The sequence below is a fragment of the Oxyura jamaicensis genome, chromosome 1 (assembly GCF_011077185.1).
Source record: "Oxyura jamaicensis isolate SHBP4307 breed ruddy duck chromosome 1, BPBGC_Ojam_1.0, whole genome shotgun sequence".
Classification (NCBI taxonomy): Eukaryota; Metazoa; Chordata; class Aves; order Anseriformes; family Anatidae; genus Oxyura; species Oxyura jamaicensis.
In genome coordinates this window covers 45,758,885-45,772,404 of record NC_048893.1, presented here as the reverse complement: position 1 = coordinate 45,772,404, position 13,520 = coordinate 45,758,885, and the positions used below count along the sequence as shown (strand labels likewise).

General features: G+C 38.3%; 1 protein-coding gene across 2 annotated transcripts in view; it reads left to right on the top strand.

Annotated features, from left to right (window-relative positions):
- The window catches only part of CFAP54 (cilia and flagella associated protein 54), a 111,827-nt gene that overhangs the window by 29,787 nt on the left and 68,520 nt on the right, over positions 1 to 13,520 (top strand). Inside the window, exons 19-24 of one of the 2 annotated variants that reach the window (XM_035315007.1) lie at positions 467 to 544; positions 628 to 749; positions 6,127 to 6,300; positions 10,298 to 10,390; positions 11,287 to 11,472; positions 11,987 to 12,129. In XM_035315007.1, the coding sequence (XP_035170898.1) occupies positions 467 to 544; positions 628 to 749; positions 6,127 to 6,300; positions 10,298 to 10,390; positions 11,287 to 11,472; positions 11,987 to 12,129 (796 nt within the window). The remainder of the gene's footprint in view (positions 1 to 466; positions 545 to 627; positions 750 to 6,126; positions 6,301 to 10,297; positions 10,391 to 11,286; positions 11,473 to 11,986; positions 12,130 to 13,520) is intronic. The other variant, XM_035315008.1, reaches the window with a different exon arrangement.

Here is a 13,520-nt window from a genome sequence, read left to right as displayed (position 1 = left end):
CCTGTAATGCAGGATATTTTCTCTGAAGAACAAGGCTTGAATATTATAACCATGCCTTTTGTAATCTCAGTTTCTGCTCTTATAAAGTTGTTCTTACCTCTTCCAAGTCAGCAGAATTCCCAGTCTTGCCAAATATCTCCTTAAAACGTGCTACCGTTCCTCCATTCCTTTTTTTTTTTTTTTTTAATTAAAAGCTAGTGCTAGCTTGACACTATAGGGTTCCCATGTGAACTGCTCCCTGTGATCAAACATGTTGCTTCTTTTCTGTGATGTTAGCTGCTAGAGATGCTAGAGCATGAGGGTGGAACATTTTTACTGGCTTTATCTGTCAAAGAAATTTTCCTTTAACTAAGGAAAAGAGCAAAGTGGAGCAGAGCTTTACTACAGAACTCTGTATCTGCCTCTCACTGAAATCTTTCCAACACCACTATCAGAATGAATGACTCAGGATTTCCTTCCCATATAGGTGTTCAAAAGGATGGCAGAAGTCTTAATTCTAGCAATTACCATGTGAAAATTATTGAAGATTCCCATTACTTAAAAGGTAAAGCATATTAATTAAGATTTTAGAAGTATAATAAGTGATTCTTGCTGTTTTATAAATGTCTTAAAATATCTATTTTACAGAGGCAGATATAATAGGAAAAATAAAAAAGAATAAGCTATCCAGAGCAATCTTTTTGATGCAAAAGGCTGCACAGATATTCCCTGAAGAGTTAACTACTTCTTCCCAAAAGCAACTACTGGAGGTAATAATAAAATCATATGATAGTGTTGTAGTTTAACCTGGCTGGCAGCTAAACACCACACAGCCGTTCGCTCACCCTCCCGTCTCCCTCTTTGGGATGGGGGAGAGAAACGGGAAAGTGAAGCCTGTGAGTTGAGATAAAGACAGTTTATTAAGATAGAAAATAATAATGATAATAATAATAATATGTACAAACAAGTGATGCACAATGCAATTGCTCACCACCCGCTGACCGATGCCCAGCCCAACCCCGAGCAGCTGGCCCCCCCACGCCGGCTAGCCACCCCTATATATTGTTCAGCATGACGCCAGATGGTATGGAATACCCCTTTGGCCAGTTTGGGTCAGCTGTCCTGGGTCTGTCCCCTCCCAGCTCTTGCTGCACCCCCAGCCTGCCCGCTGGCAGGACAGAGCGAGGAGCTGAGAAGTCCTTGGCTTAGTATAAGCAGTGCTCTCCAGCAATTAAAACATCAGCATGTTATCAGCACTCTTCTCATCCTAATCCAAAACATAGCACCCTACTAGCTACTAGGAGGGAAAATAACTGTCCTAACTGAAACCAGGACAGATAGGAATAATTTAACATTATCATAGTTTTTCATATTCTATAAAATTAATACTTGGATTACTTCTTCTTACAAATAGAATTAAAATGGAAGGAACTTAAAGGACAACGAGTGTTTTTAACTTCTGTTGCCAGTTTTTCCTTGAAAAGTTCCTTTATGATGGAAAAAAATAAAGGAACTTAAAACTAGGAAAGAGGATACCCCCTAATTTTGTGTACATGTGCATATTACAGGAAATCTGAAAAGAATTAACTTTGTTTCTACATTTAATCACATAGACTTTGCTGTTTTCTAACACATAATCACCTGCACCTTGCCAAAGTATCTTGCAGGTTTTCTTCTTTCCCATTGCGCCTGTCAACATCCTACTTTTCCCCAAATCTCGAAGTTGTCTTAGATTACTTTGACTGGTGATGGTGACAGAGGCTTTATTTGGTTCTTATTAAATGAACAGTTCAGAAGTTGGAGGTTTTGGAATTTATTCAGGTTAAAAGTATATTCTTCATGGGCTCATTTCAAAGTCATAGGAAATCAGTGGGAGTCTTTCCATTAAGTGAGATTAGAAACTTTTGTAACCAACATCTGCCCATTCAAATTGACTTATCATCAGTGGAGCACAAAATTTCTTTGTAGTCAATACAAGAGATATCTGAAATTCACACTATATAATATATGAAATATGTATTTTAAACAAGAAATTACTATCAAGTGTTTTTCTCTTAAGTGCTCCAAGTTTGGAAGCATGATAATTAAGACTTTTATTATTATTATTTCAGAAGAAAGCAAAAAACTGAATCAGAAAGGACATGCTAAAAAATCTACTATAGTTGTAAAATATACAGCACATATGAATATGAGATGTAATGATATCAATATGAAAGTTGTAACTGTAGTCATCAATGAAGACTTATAAGCAATTCCCAAGAAATGTGTGGTTATCCCAAACAGATGTTTATGAAGGCCTTATGTTGACCTCCATTATATTTTTGTTCTGTGCACTTTTCACAGGGAAAGAAGTAGGTAAAAGAATATGTTTGCAGCCAGTTGGCAGAAAATGTCAGAATTAACTTTGCTTGGACAAACTTAGCATGGTGCTGTTATATATTTGTACTATGATAAAACATTTAATTATATGCTCAATTAATTTTCCTCCTTGAGGTGGACAGTATTCACTTAATGAACAGAAAATTCATATTCTTATTTTCATTCTTTTGTGTAGGGGATTTTGCCTTTTTTATCATAAAACATCCAAGAGCACTACATAGAGTTCATAGAATCATAGAATCATAAAATATTTTGGGTTGGAAGGGATCTTAAAGATCCTCTAATTGCAACCCCCCTGCCATGGGTAGGGACACCTCCCAGCAGACCAGATTGTTTAAAGCTCCATCCAGCCTGGCCTTGAGCACTTCCAGGGATGGGGCATCCACAGCTTCTCTGGGCAACCTGTGCCAGTGCCTCACCACCCTCTGAATAAAGATCTAAATCTACCTTGTCTTAAATCAAAACCGTTACTCCTTGTCCTATCACTGCGCTCCCTGACAAAGAGTCCCTCTCCTGCTTTCTTTTAGGCCCCCTTTAGGTACTGGAAGGCTGCTATAAGTTCTCCCTTGAGCTTTCTCTTATCTACGTTGAACATCCCCAGCTCTCTCAGACTGTCTTCATAGCAGAGGTGCTTCAGCCCCTTGATCATCCTTGTGGCCCTCCTCTGGACTTGTTCTAACATCTCCATGTCCTTTTTTGTGCTGGGAGCCCCAGAGCTGAACACAGCTCTCCAGGCAGGTTCTCACAGGGGCGAAGTAGAGGGAGACAATCACCTCCCACAACCTGTAGATCATGCTTCTTTTGTTGCAGCCCAGGATATGGTTGGCTTTCTAGGCTGCAAGCGCACATTGCTGGCTCATGTTGAGCTTCTTATCAAGCTAGCCCCCCCAAGTCCTTCTCCTCCTCCTGCTCTCAATCCATTCTCCACTCAGCCTATATTTGTGCTTGGGATTCCCCCTGCCCAGACGCAGGACCTTGCACTTGGCCTTGTTGAACCTCATGATTTTTTCACAGGACCACTTCTCAAGCCTGTCCAGGTCCCTCTGTCCTTCTGGTTTGTTTCTGTTCCCTCCAGAGTGCTGACTGCACCACACAGCTTGGTGTCATTGGAAAATTTGCTGAGGGTGCACTTGATCCCACTGTCCAACTTGCTGACAAAGTTGTTAAACAGTGCTGGTCCCAGTACCGACCCCTGAGGAACACCACTCGTTACTGATCTCTACTTGGACATTGCCCCATTGACCACAACTCTTTGAGTGTGACCATCCAGCCAATTCCTTACCCATCAAGTGGTCTATCCTTTAAAGCCATGTCTCTCCATTAGAGACAAGGATATCATGGGGAACAATATCAAATGCTTTGCACAAGTCCAGGTAGAAGGCACCAGTTGCTCTTCCCCTATCCATCAATGCTGTATCCCCATCACAGAAAGCCACCAGAATTTTCAGGCATGATCTGGTCTTAGTGACTCCATGCTGGCTGCCACCAATCACCTCCTTATTTTCCTTGAGCTTTAGCATAGTTTCCAGGAGGATCTGCTTCATGATCTTGCTGGGCACAGAGGTAAAACTGACTATCCTATACTTTCCCAGGTCTTCTTTTTTTCCCCTTTTAACGGGATCTTGATTTTTTTCAACTCTACTCAGTCCAATATAGTATAAAACTGTTCTTATTACAATGCAAAATAGGAAAGTACTTGTTTTGTAGTTTTTTTTTTTTTTGGGGGGGGGTAAACATACAAATAACTTTTCTCAAGTAGTAAACCACTGGACAGGTATGGAAGCTTCTGAATCATATATTTATAGTCATGCTGCACATTACACTGCTTAATTATTTAAGCTATTATGTACCCTTCATTTTGTTTAATTTCTCTGTTATTTCATTCTTCCTTTCTGTCCTATATGTATAGTTAGACATCCAAATCTTTACAGAATTGGGTACACTGGTAGTTCTTGTTAGCCAGCTGTAAAACTCAATTAACATGATTTAGCTACTACCACAGGGCAAGTCTGTGGAAGAGGCATGGATGAAATGTTGTTTATCATAGTGACATTTGGCTTCCTTAACCATAAGATTATTCTTTCTCCTCTTGCAACTCTGCCACATTTATTATCTTCTAAGTTCTACAATTAATGATGTATAGGTCATGCAGTACAACTTGCAGTAGTCACAACACTATCTTTATCCACCCTGGGAGCAGATCCATCCTTAGACTAATAAGAAGTATGTCCTCAGGGAAGAATGAGTCTATGATTCTTTTAATTAAAATTTTTATCATAGTACATCTTGCCATAAAGTATCGTTTTTAAGGAAGCAATGAAGCTCCTCATTACTGATTGTAGAAGTTGAATGGTTGTGTGAGGGAAAGAGTCACTTTATATCTTATTCTTCATCTTACATTCTCCCTTTGACATTTCCCACTAGGGTGAATGCAGCCGTAATCTGGAAGAAAAGGGATTTGGGGCGGGGGGGGGGGGGGGGGGGGTGAAGTGGGGCCTGTGCATATGCTCTTGTGATCTGATTAAGGATCTGATGGCTATGTGATTTGATTAAGACTGTATTAAAATTAGATCCTCTTTTCACTATAAATCTTTGGGTAGTTTTTGGTCACTTTTGGACAAAGCTAAGTTTATCTATGGCAGTGTGGCTGTTTTTACAGGTTTATAAATGTTTGAGGACAGAAACAAGGAACTGTCGAGGTGCAAGATTATAGGACTATCCCTGAATAACCAATAACATGGGTTTTTCTTTTTCAGTTTATCTTTCAGTCAGTTTAGCCTAAACCTTTCGTCCAGTGTATGGTACTAAAAAGGTATAAATAAAAGCCTAATTGTAGGAAGATGTTGTGTCTCTTGCAGTAGAATCAAATTTGTCCAAGGTATCCCCGATATCCTCATCTGTGGTAGCTGACCTTTATGACTTTGGTTTGCAGTGGACAGCTACTACAAGGAAACACATAAATATACTAAGTTCTTAATGTTAAATTTCCAAGTTAAGTTTCTTTTACTCTGGTGATGCAAGCAAGGTGAAGAAACCTATAAATTTGCCATTCAGTCCAGTTAGAAAAGATTGTACCTTGATTTTCAAGAAAATGGCCACGTAATCACTATGTGCAGGAGGCCCACAAGCTTTCAGAAGAGGCTAATTTTAACAGATGAAGATGGCAATTAGGGCCGTCAACCATCTTTCAGCTATCTCTGTCTAAACAAGGGACCTAGCATAATCCTACTTTTTTCATATCTGCATTCTCCTCCCCTATTTTTTTAATTTCTGGACTTCATTTCTTTTCTCTCTTTCTGGAGTATAGAAAAACAGTATTAACACTTCCGTAGCTTCTTCAGAAATTCTACACGTTAGGTCTTCAGCTTGCTCCTCAAGAAGAGTCAGGATCTCTTTTGTATCTTCTTGGAGGAAGATCTCACTGCTCACCTCACTGCTCACCACTGCTAATCAACATTAGTCATAACCACTCTCTTTTTTCCTGTAGGTTCTCTCAGAATTGAAGACACCTCAGCCCTGCCTCTTTGATATGCAACCCTGCATTCCCTTTATTGTACAATATAAAATTAATCTGCATATATACGGCTTACAAATAGTGCGCTTCATACTAGTTTAGGATGTATGAGGTTATGAAACTCTATAAAATGTCTCTACATAGCAGTAATTTTTTTCTTATAAGATCATTTTGAAAATGATTTATTAAGACTTATATCTGTCTGACTGCTATGTTTTAATAGTTTTTCCTTTTTGTTTTAACTTAAATCATAGGAGGCATTAACTTTAATCGAGCAAGTTGAAGCTGAACAAAGTGCATTGTATCACAGTCTCAAAGAATTTATGAATCTCAAGAAAAAAAGCAGAACTCCTCCTCCGCCTATATTACTTTGTAGATCACATTGCTCCATGACATTTAAACCAGCTCCATTCTCTTCAGATGTTCAGGTAATATTTGTCATAATTACTGTGGAAGAAATATATTAAACAATACACAAGAGAGAAAAGGTTGCTTCAGCCATGCTATACCATCACAGTTTTCTCTGTTGGTCTTGAGAAGATTATGTTAGCCTGACTTAATTAAGTATGCATTTTTTTAATCCTGTGAGTCAGTTGTGACTCACTGTTTTGATCTTCGCATTTGCATGAAACTTTCTTCATCTCCTGTATCATCTTCTTTGGTGCTTCTGCTCTGTAACCTTCATTTATTCTACTTGTCAAAAGCTCATTCATGCCTAATCACTCTGAAGAGATGCAAGGCTGTTGGATCTTGTGATGCAAGAAAGTACCACACTCAAAGCTCTGTTAATGAAGTGCTAAAGTGCCATAGTTCAGGTAGAAAATCTACCTTTTGTTGAACATGTTGAATCACAGAATAAGGGATCAGAAGGGATCTTAGGAGAGGTGTCTAGGCCAACCTTCTGCTTAAAGCAGGGTCAGCTGTGAAATTACATCAGGTGGCTGCGGGCTTTATCCAGTCAGTTCTGAAAACCTCCAAGGATGGAGACTGCACAAATTCTGTGGACAGCCTCCTACAACAGGTTAACCTGTTCGTGGGGAAAACTTTTTTCCTTGTATACAGCTGAAATCTCTTGTTTCAATTTAGGTCATTGTTGTTTTTCACCCTCTAACCATGCACTATTGTGAAAAGCCTGTCTACATCTTCTTCATAGAATCATAGAATCACTAAGGGTGGACGAGACCTTCAAGAACATCTGGTCCAACCATCACCTTTCATAACCTTCTTGCCAGAACTCAAAAGCTCCTGACAGTTCCACTGAAGCCATCTCTTCTCTGGGCTGAATAAGCCCAGCTCTCCCAGCCTCTTCTTGCAGGGCTAGTTCTCCAGCTCCTGAACATCTTGCTGGCCCTCTGCTGTAATCAGCCACTCTAGTTAGTTTTTCAACATCTTTCTTGTTAGAATGATGGGGAGCAGTAGGGAAACTGACAATGGCATCTAGATGTATCACAGAATCACAGAATAGTCTAGGTTGGAAGAGACCTCCAAGATGCACCGAGTCCAACCTCTGACCTAAAGCTAACAAATCTTCCACTAAACCATATCCCTAAGCTCTACATCTAAACGTCTTTTAAAGACCTCCAGGGATGGTGACTCAACCACTTCCCTGGGCAGTCTATTCTAGTGACTAACAACCCTTTCAGTAAAGAAGTTCCTCCTAATATCCAACCTAAACCTCCCCTGGCGCAACTTAAGCCCATTCCCCCTCGTCCTGTCACCAGGCACGTGGGAGAACAGACCAACCCCCACCTCGCTACAGCCTCCCTTGAGGTACCTGTAGAGTGCAATAAGGTCACCCCTGAGCCTCCTCTTCTCCAGGCTAAACAGTCCCAGCTCCCTAAAGAGTCATGAGTAGAGACTGATCCTTCCGTCTCCTAACTGTACTTCTGTTAATAAAGGTCAACATGCTTTTAGGCTGCTTTGCTGCCATGGCACACCACTAGCTCAAGTTCATCTTGGTGTCTAGCATGACCCCCAGATCCTTTTCATGAAAGCTGCTCTTCAGCTCAGTCCCCCCCTGTATTCTTCCAAGAGATTCTTCCTTCCTAGGTGCAGGACTTTGCATTTATCCTTATTAAATTTCATGAGGTTCATGTTGGCCCATTTCTCTGGGCTGTCTAGGTCTCTATGAGTGGCAACTCTGCCCTCGAGGATATCAACTGTTTCCCTCAGCTTGACATCATCTGCCAGCTTGGTGAGTGTGTGATCAGTCTTCTCAGGTCATTGCTAAAGATATCACAGAATCACAGAATCACAGAATTTCTAGGTTGGAAGAGACCTCCAAGATCACCGAGTCCAACCTCTGACCTAACACTAACAGTCCGCACTAAACCATATCCCTAAGCTCTATATCTAAATGTCTTTTAAAGACCTCCAGGGATGGTGACTCCACCACTTCCCTGGGCAGCCTGTTCCAATGCCTCACAACCCTTTCAGTAAAGAAGCTCTTCCTAACATCCAACCTAAAACTCCCCTGGCGCAACTTAAGCCCATTCCCCCTCGTCCTGTCACCAGGCACGTGGGAGAACAGACCAACCCCCACCTCGCTACAGCCTCCCTTGAGGTACCTGTAGAGAGCGATAAGGTCACCCCTGAGCCTCCTTTTCTCCAGGCTAAACAGTCCCAGCTCCTTCAGCCGCTCCTCGTAAGACTTGTTCTCCAGGCCCCTCACCAGCTTCGTAGCCCTTCTCTGGACTCGCTCAAGCACCTCCATGTCCTTCTTGTAGCGAGGGGCCCAAACAGGCCAGGTTTCATGGCCAGGTCCTCTGCAGTGCTTTGCTTGCCAGTACCCTTCAAGTAGAGTATGAACCATTAACAACTGCTCTCTGAGTCTTATTTTCCAACCGTTGTGTTACCCATCTGTCTCTTCATGCACCCATACTGTATCATCCTAACTTAGTTATAAGAATACTAGGAGACAGTGTTGAAAGCCTTGATAAGGACCAAGTAAATGGCATTTACTCTTCTCCTTTCCTCCACAAATCTAGTCATTTTGTCACAGAAGCCAATCATGGTGGTCTGCCATGATTTGCCCTTGGTAAATCCATGCTGACTGTTCCAAATTGTGTTACTCTCCCTCATATTCCCAGAAAGGGCTCAAACAGGCTGACAATGTGTGTGGAAAATCCACTAGCTACAGGTTTTCCTGGAAGAGAAATCATCGTAGTGATTTTACAAACTACTTAAAAATAATAACATGTTTACAACATGTATAAAAACAGTAGAAACACAAATCATGAGAATGTTTCTCTGAACAGCTGTTTTATTTATTACTTAGATTTTTAGTGCAGTTTGATTAGTGAACTTAAAGTAAATTAATTTGGGAAAAGGCTTTCATATGTATTCCTAGTGTGCATAAAATTAAAAAAAAAAAGTCCTAAAAGTCCAGGGGTTCATAATTTTTAGTAAGTGTTAATACTCGATTTTGTTTGATAAAGGACAGTGAATATAACATGTTGGGCCACTAGATGGTGCAATGTGATTATTATTATAATTTGAGCTATTTTAGGAGGTTTGTTTTTTTGATGTGTAGCTGTTGAGCAAACACAAAAGGTATTTTTTAAATTAAGGTATTAATTGGAAATGGATAGTTAGCATTTAATTATATACACATATTTTTTTTTTATTGCAAGTCAAAGTAACTAAAATTTCCTGATCTCAATGTTCCTCATTTGCTGAAAATAATCTCCTCTATTTCAATATCGACTTCTGAAAAAAAGAGTCAGGATTCATTACGAGACAAATCACATGTAATACAAGAAAAATGAACATTTCAGTCTTTCAGAATTTTTGTATGTTGATAAATGACCTCATCTGCCCCACCTGAGGTCTACTGAAAATAAATTGATTTAGTACTACTTTCTAGAAGTGCAATGCAAGAGAACTTAATCAGATGCATAACCTACTGAAATTCGTCTGCCCAGTTCTGCAGAGATAAATCAAAATGAGTTTTCATGTTTGATCTCACTGAGCATGACTGAGCATGGATTGAGGTATGCATGCTCACATTTTTCCTTGATTAAAGATAGTGAAAAATGTGGATGATATGCCCAATGAGATTATTAGCAGCTCAATGACATTAGAAAAACATTGATTTCAATAGGAACTAAGAACATCTTGTTAAGAAAATATTATTAGGTTTGTATCTGCATTTCTGTTATCTGCTTTTAAGGATTTTTTCTCAAGTGATTTGCTGAATTGGAATGTTATGTCAACTTTAGAAGAATACATTGCAAAGACCAAATAAGGGGTCTTGATGAATTTAGATCTATAGGATGACCTGTAGAGTTTATGCTTTGGGCTGAGTTTGAGCATTAGGATAGACCAAGGTAGGAGATAGGATAATGGAGAGTCACCTGCTTTCATCAACATGGCATGATATAACTGTCTTTATATCAACTCATTATGTTTTCATTTTCTTTGAAGGTTTCATGGTACAGTATTTTGGGCTGTGTAGCAGGCGGAAGTAACACAAAAGTAAGGTTAAATAACAATAAACTTCCAAATGCAGGAGAAGAGGTAAGATAGAGCTAAAACCCATTCTGGTCATTTTCTCATCCTTAAAACATCAAAACATAAAACTGAACATTCATGTTCAGTGTTCAACTGCAGTATTTGAAAGGATTTCTGCTGTTCAGAGAGCTCCTTATGAAGTCCAGACAGTATTTGAATAAGAGCACCATATTGATGCTACATTAAGATGATCTAATTTCTCATGTTATACTTCAGTGACTTTGTCGGTTGTGTATTGTTTCAGTAAAACATACCTTTATGTAAGATATCCTCGTTATGGAGAAGAAGTTGGAAAACCCTGTTAGGGTTGAGTCATGGTGTTAAAATGCGGATGGACAGTTACTTGAAGGAAAAAGGAAAAGGGGGGTCTTCAAAACATGCCGTCTTTATATATGTATTTACAAAGTGCTCATCTTCGATTTTAAAGTTATATTAACAGGGTTAAGAGGACTTGATACTTGATTAGATACTGTGCCCGTATCTAATACATGCATGTGGCATATATGGAGGAGAGCCACATACTTGTTTTCTTGAAGCAGAGCTCAGAGCTAGAATGTCTCCAGCTTGATAACTGCAAACATGCATACTTACAGTGTGAATGTGCAAATGGACAAAAATGTCTTAGAGAAACTCCAGGCCTTCGTACTTAACTTTTTATGTTAGATTATGGGCTTTGTATGCTCAATTGCATTTCAGAGCAAAATGATACTTTTTTTTCTCGTCATTTCATTGTTTTCTCATTATCTTCAAGAACCCAATATTATGTGAAAACATGATGTGCCTGTTGTACTTTTATTGTATCCAAGACCATTAAATGATTTGTTTACTAATAAAAGTGTAGTGTTTTGAGTTTGGTTTTGATATATTTTGTGTATGTAACCAGAAAATATTTTTATTGATAGATACCAGCTGATGGAAAAAGTGTCTTAGAAATACAAGGCTTAGATCCCAATGAGAAATACGTATTTGCAGTTGCAGCATATTCTTCTGATGGAAAACTTATTGGTGATGCCATTGGGGAAACAACTAAGCCAATTCTTGCTTATCCACCTCTTTCTGCTACTGCTGTTCGAGCTTATCTAACTCAGGTAGGATTAGATTCTTTGATAATAAGATAATGTTTTAATTTGGTTGTAATAATTTGTTTTCACTGGTAGCTCTAAAATTTCTGGCAAGAACTCAAGACTTTCTTGCCAAAAGCTTGATTAACACAAATGAGAATTTTACCATTCTGCAGCAATACAAAGATAAAATGGACATAGATGAAATAATCTCTCTTCAGAAACTGAAGCACAGAACGTGTAAAATATTCCATAAAGGACCCTTAGATCCTTGATTAACAGTCAAGATACTCTTTTGCCTTCCCTGATGCTACTTCTGAAGGCAAATTAGTATTAGTAGAATCAAATTTCTACTATCTATATTTAATTCAAATACATCAGAATAAAATCTTTCTTTTTCCTGCAGTTGCATTTACTTACCTGAAGACCATGGAAACTTGTTAGTTTTGTTTTACTTAGCAACTAGTACATAAAATGAAATCTATTTTTTTTTCTGTAAAAAGTTACATAAACAATTTTTTTTATTATTATTTTTTTTTAGGTAGCCTATCAGACTGGCAACTATATGTTAGCCAGAGAAGCATTTTCACCAATGTGGGATTATTTTGTTTCAAATTCTTCTCCACTGCCTGCCAATACAGCTGTTATTTCTGCAAGAAGTAATTTGACTATATCTGAAAACAGGTAAAAACAAAATTACTGGCAAAAACAAAATTAAAATAATAGTTAATTATAGATTTTATTTTGAAGAGTAACAGGCTGTGAATTTTTGTTCAGACTAGTGATGTGAAAAACATCCTACAAAAAAGGTGTGAAGTGTGTTGTAAGGATATAGCGTTGAATAATTAGAAGAGAATTTTTCATAGTTGTGGAACTGCTAGCGTTTACTCAACTAATTTTTTATAATGATTGTTTTATTACTTTAGATAATTGGGAAACATTTAGAAATTGTCCATTAATACCATGTGATGCATTTTTATATGCAAAATATGTGATATGCACTGGATTCTAGACTTTCAGTTCCAATTAAGGGAGCAATAATGTTCATAAATTCTGAAAATCTTGTCTGGAACACCACACAAAATGGGTAAATGATTGCTGGTTTTGTTTTGGAGTGACCATATAAACCTGCCAATAATTTTTAAACATACTAAAGTACTTTAGAATATATATATATGTAATTTTAATTATGGTGAAGCCAAGCTAGAATTTTTGTGGTTGAATTCACTGTAATTCAACCAAAGCATAATTAAATTTAGTTAATTTCCTATTTTTTAAAAAAAGAGATTTGTATGAAATAATAGGTATGAAATACTATAATAAAAAAGAGTCCTTTTAAATGTTGTTCTACTGCTTATGATTTAAGAATAAATTAACATCTTAGATATCTGAATACAATTAATCCTCTTCACTTGTGTCCATTTCTTTTAAGGCTAATTCTTTCTTTAGGAAAGTTCTGGCAATCTTGTGAAGTAGATTAGAAATAGTTTTGCAGCCTCTGAGTTTTAGTTTGACAGACAGATTTAGTCTTGAAACTGTAATGAGAATAAACAACCTTACCGCATGTGTTTCTAATGGTTCAGTGAAACATTGTGGTACAAAAGATCTTAGTTTGAAGAAGTAGATATTAGGGGGATTTTTTTAAGTTTGGTTGTAATAATTCCAGTTCCGCTTCATGGACAGGATGACCAGTAACCAGCTATTCTGAGACATACAATGCAGCTGGATTTTTTATTTATTTATTTATTTTATTTATTTTTTTATTTTTTGGCCAAACTTGCATGAGAGCCCACAGTTTTCTCATTGTAATGCAACAGCAATTTCTCATTGAATGCAAGCAGACAGTATAGTCGTGTGTGTGCTTTGAATCATGTTACAGGAGAGATTAATGGGTGTAAGTGTACTTGTCTGGGGCTCAGCCAGACCACCAGTGTGTATCCTGTCTGTCCTTTGTGTCACCAGTGTGCCTGATACCAGGCATACAAGCTGACTGAAGGTCTTGACTTTACATGCCACTTGAGTTTTACAGGCAACCTATGGACTGCTTTGATTCAGGTAGATAGTCACTAGGCATC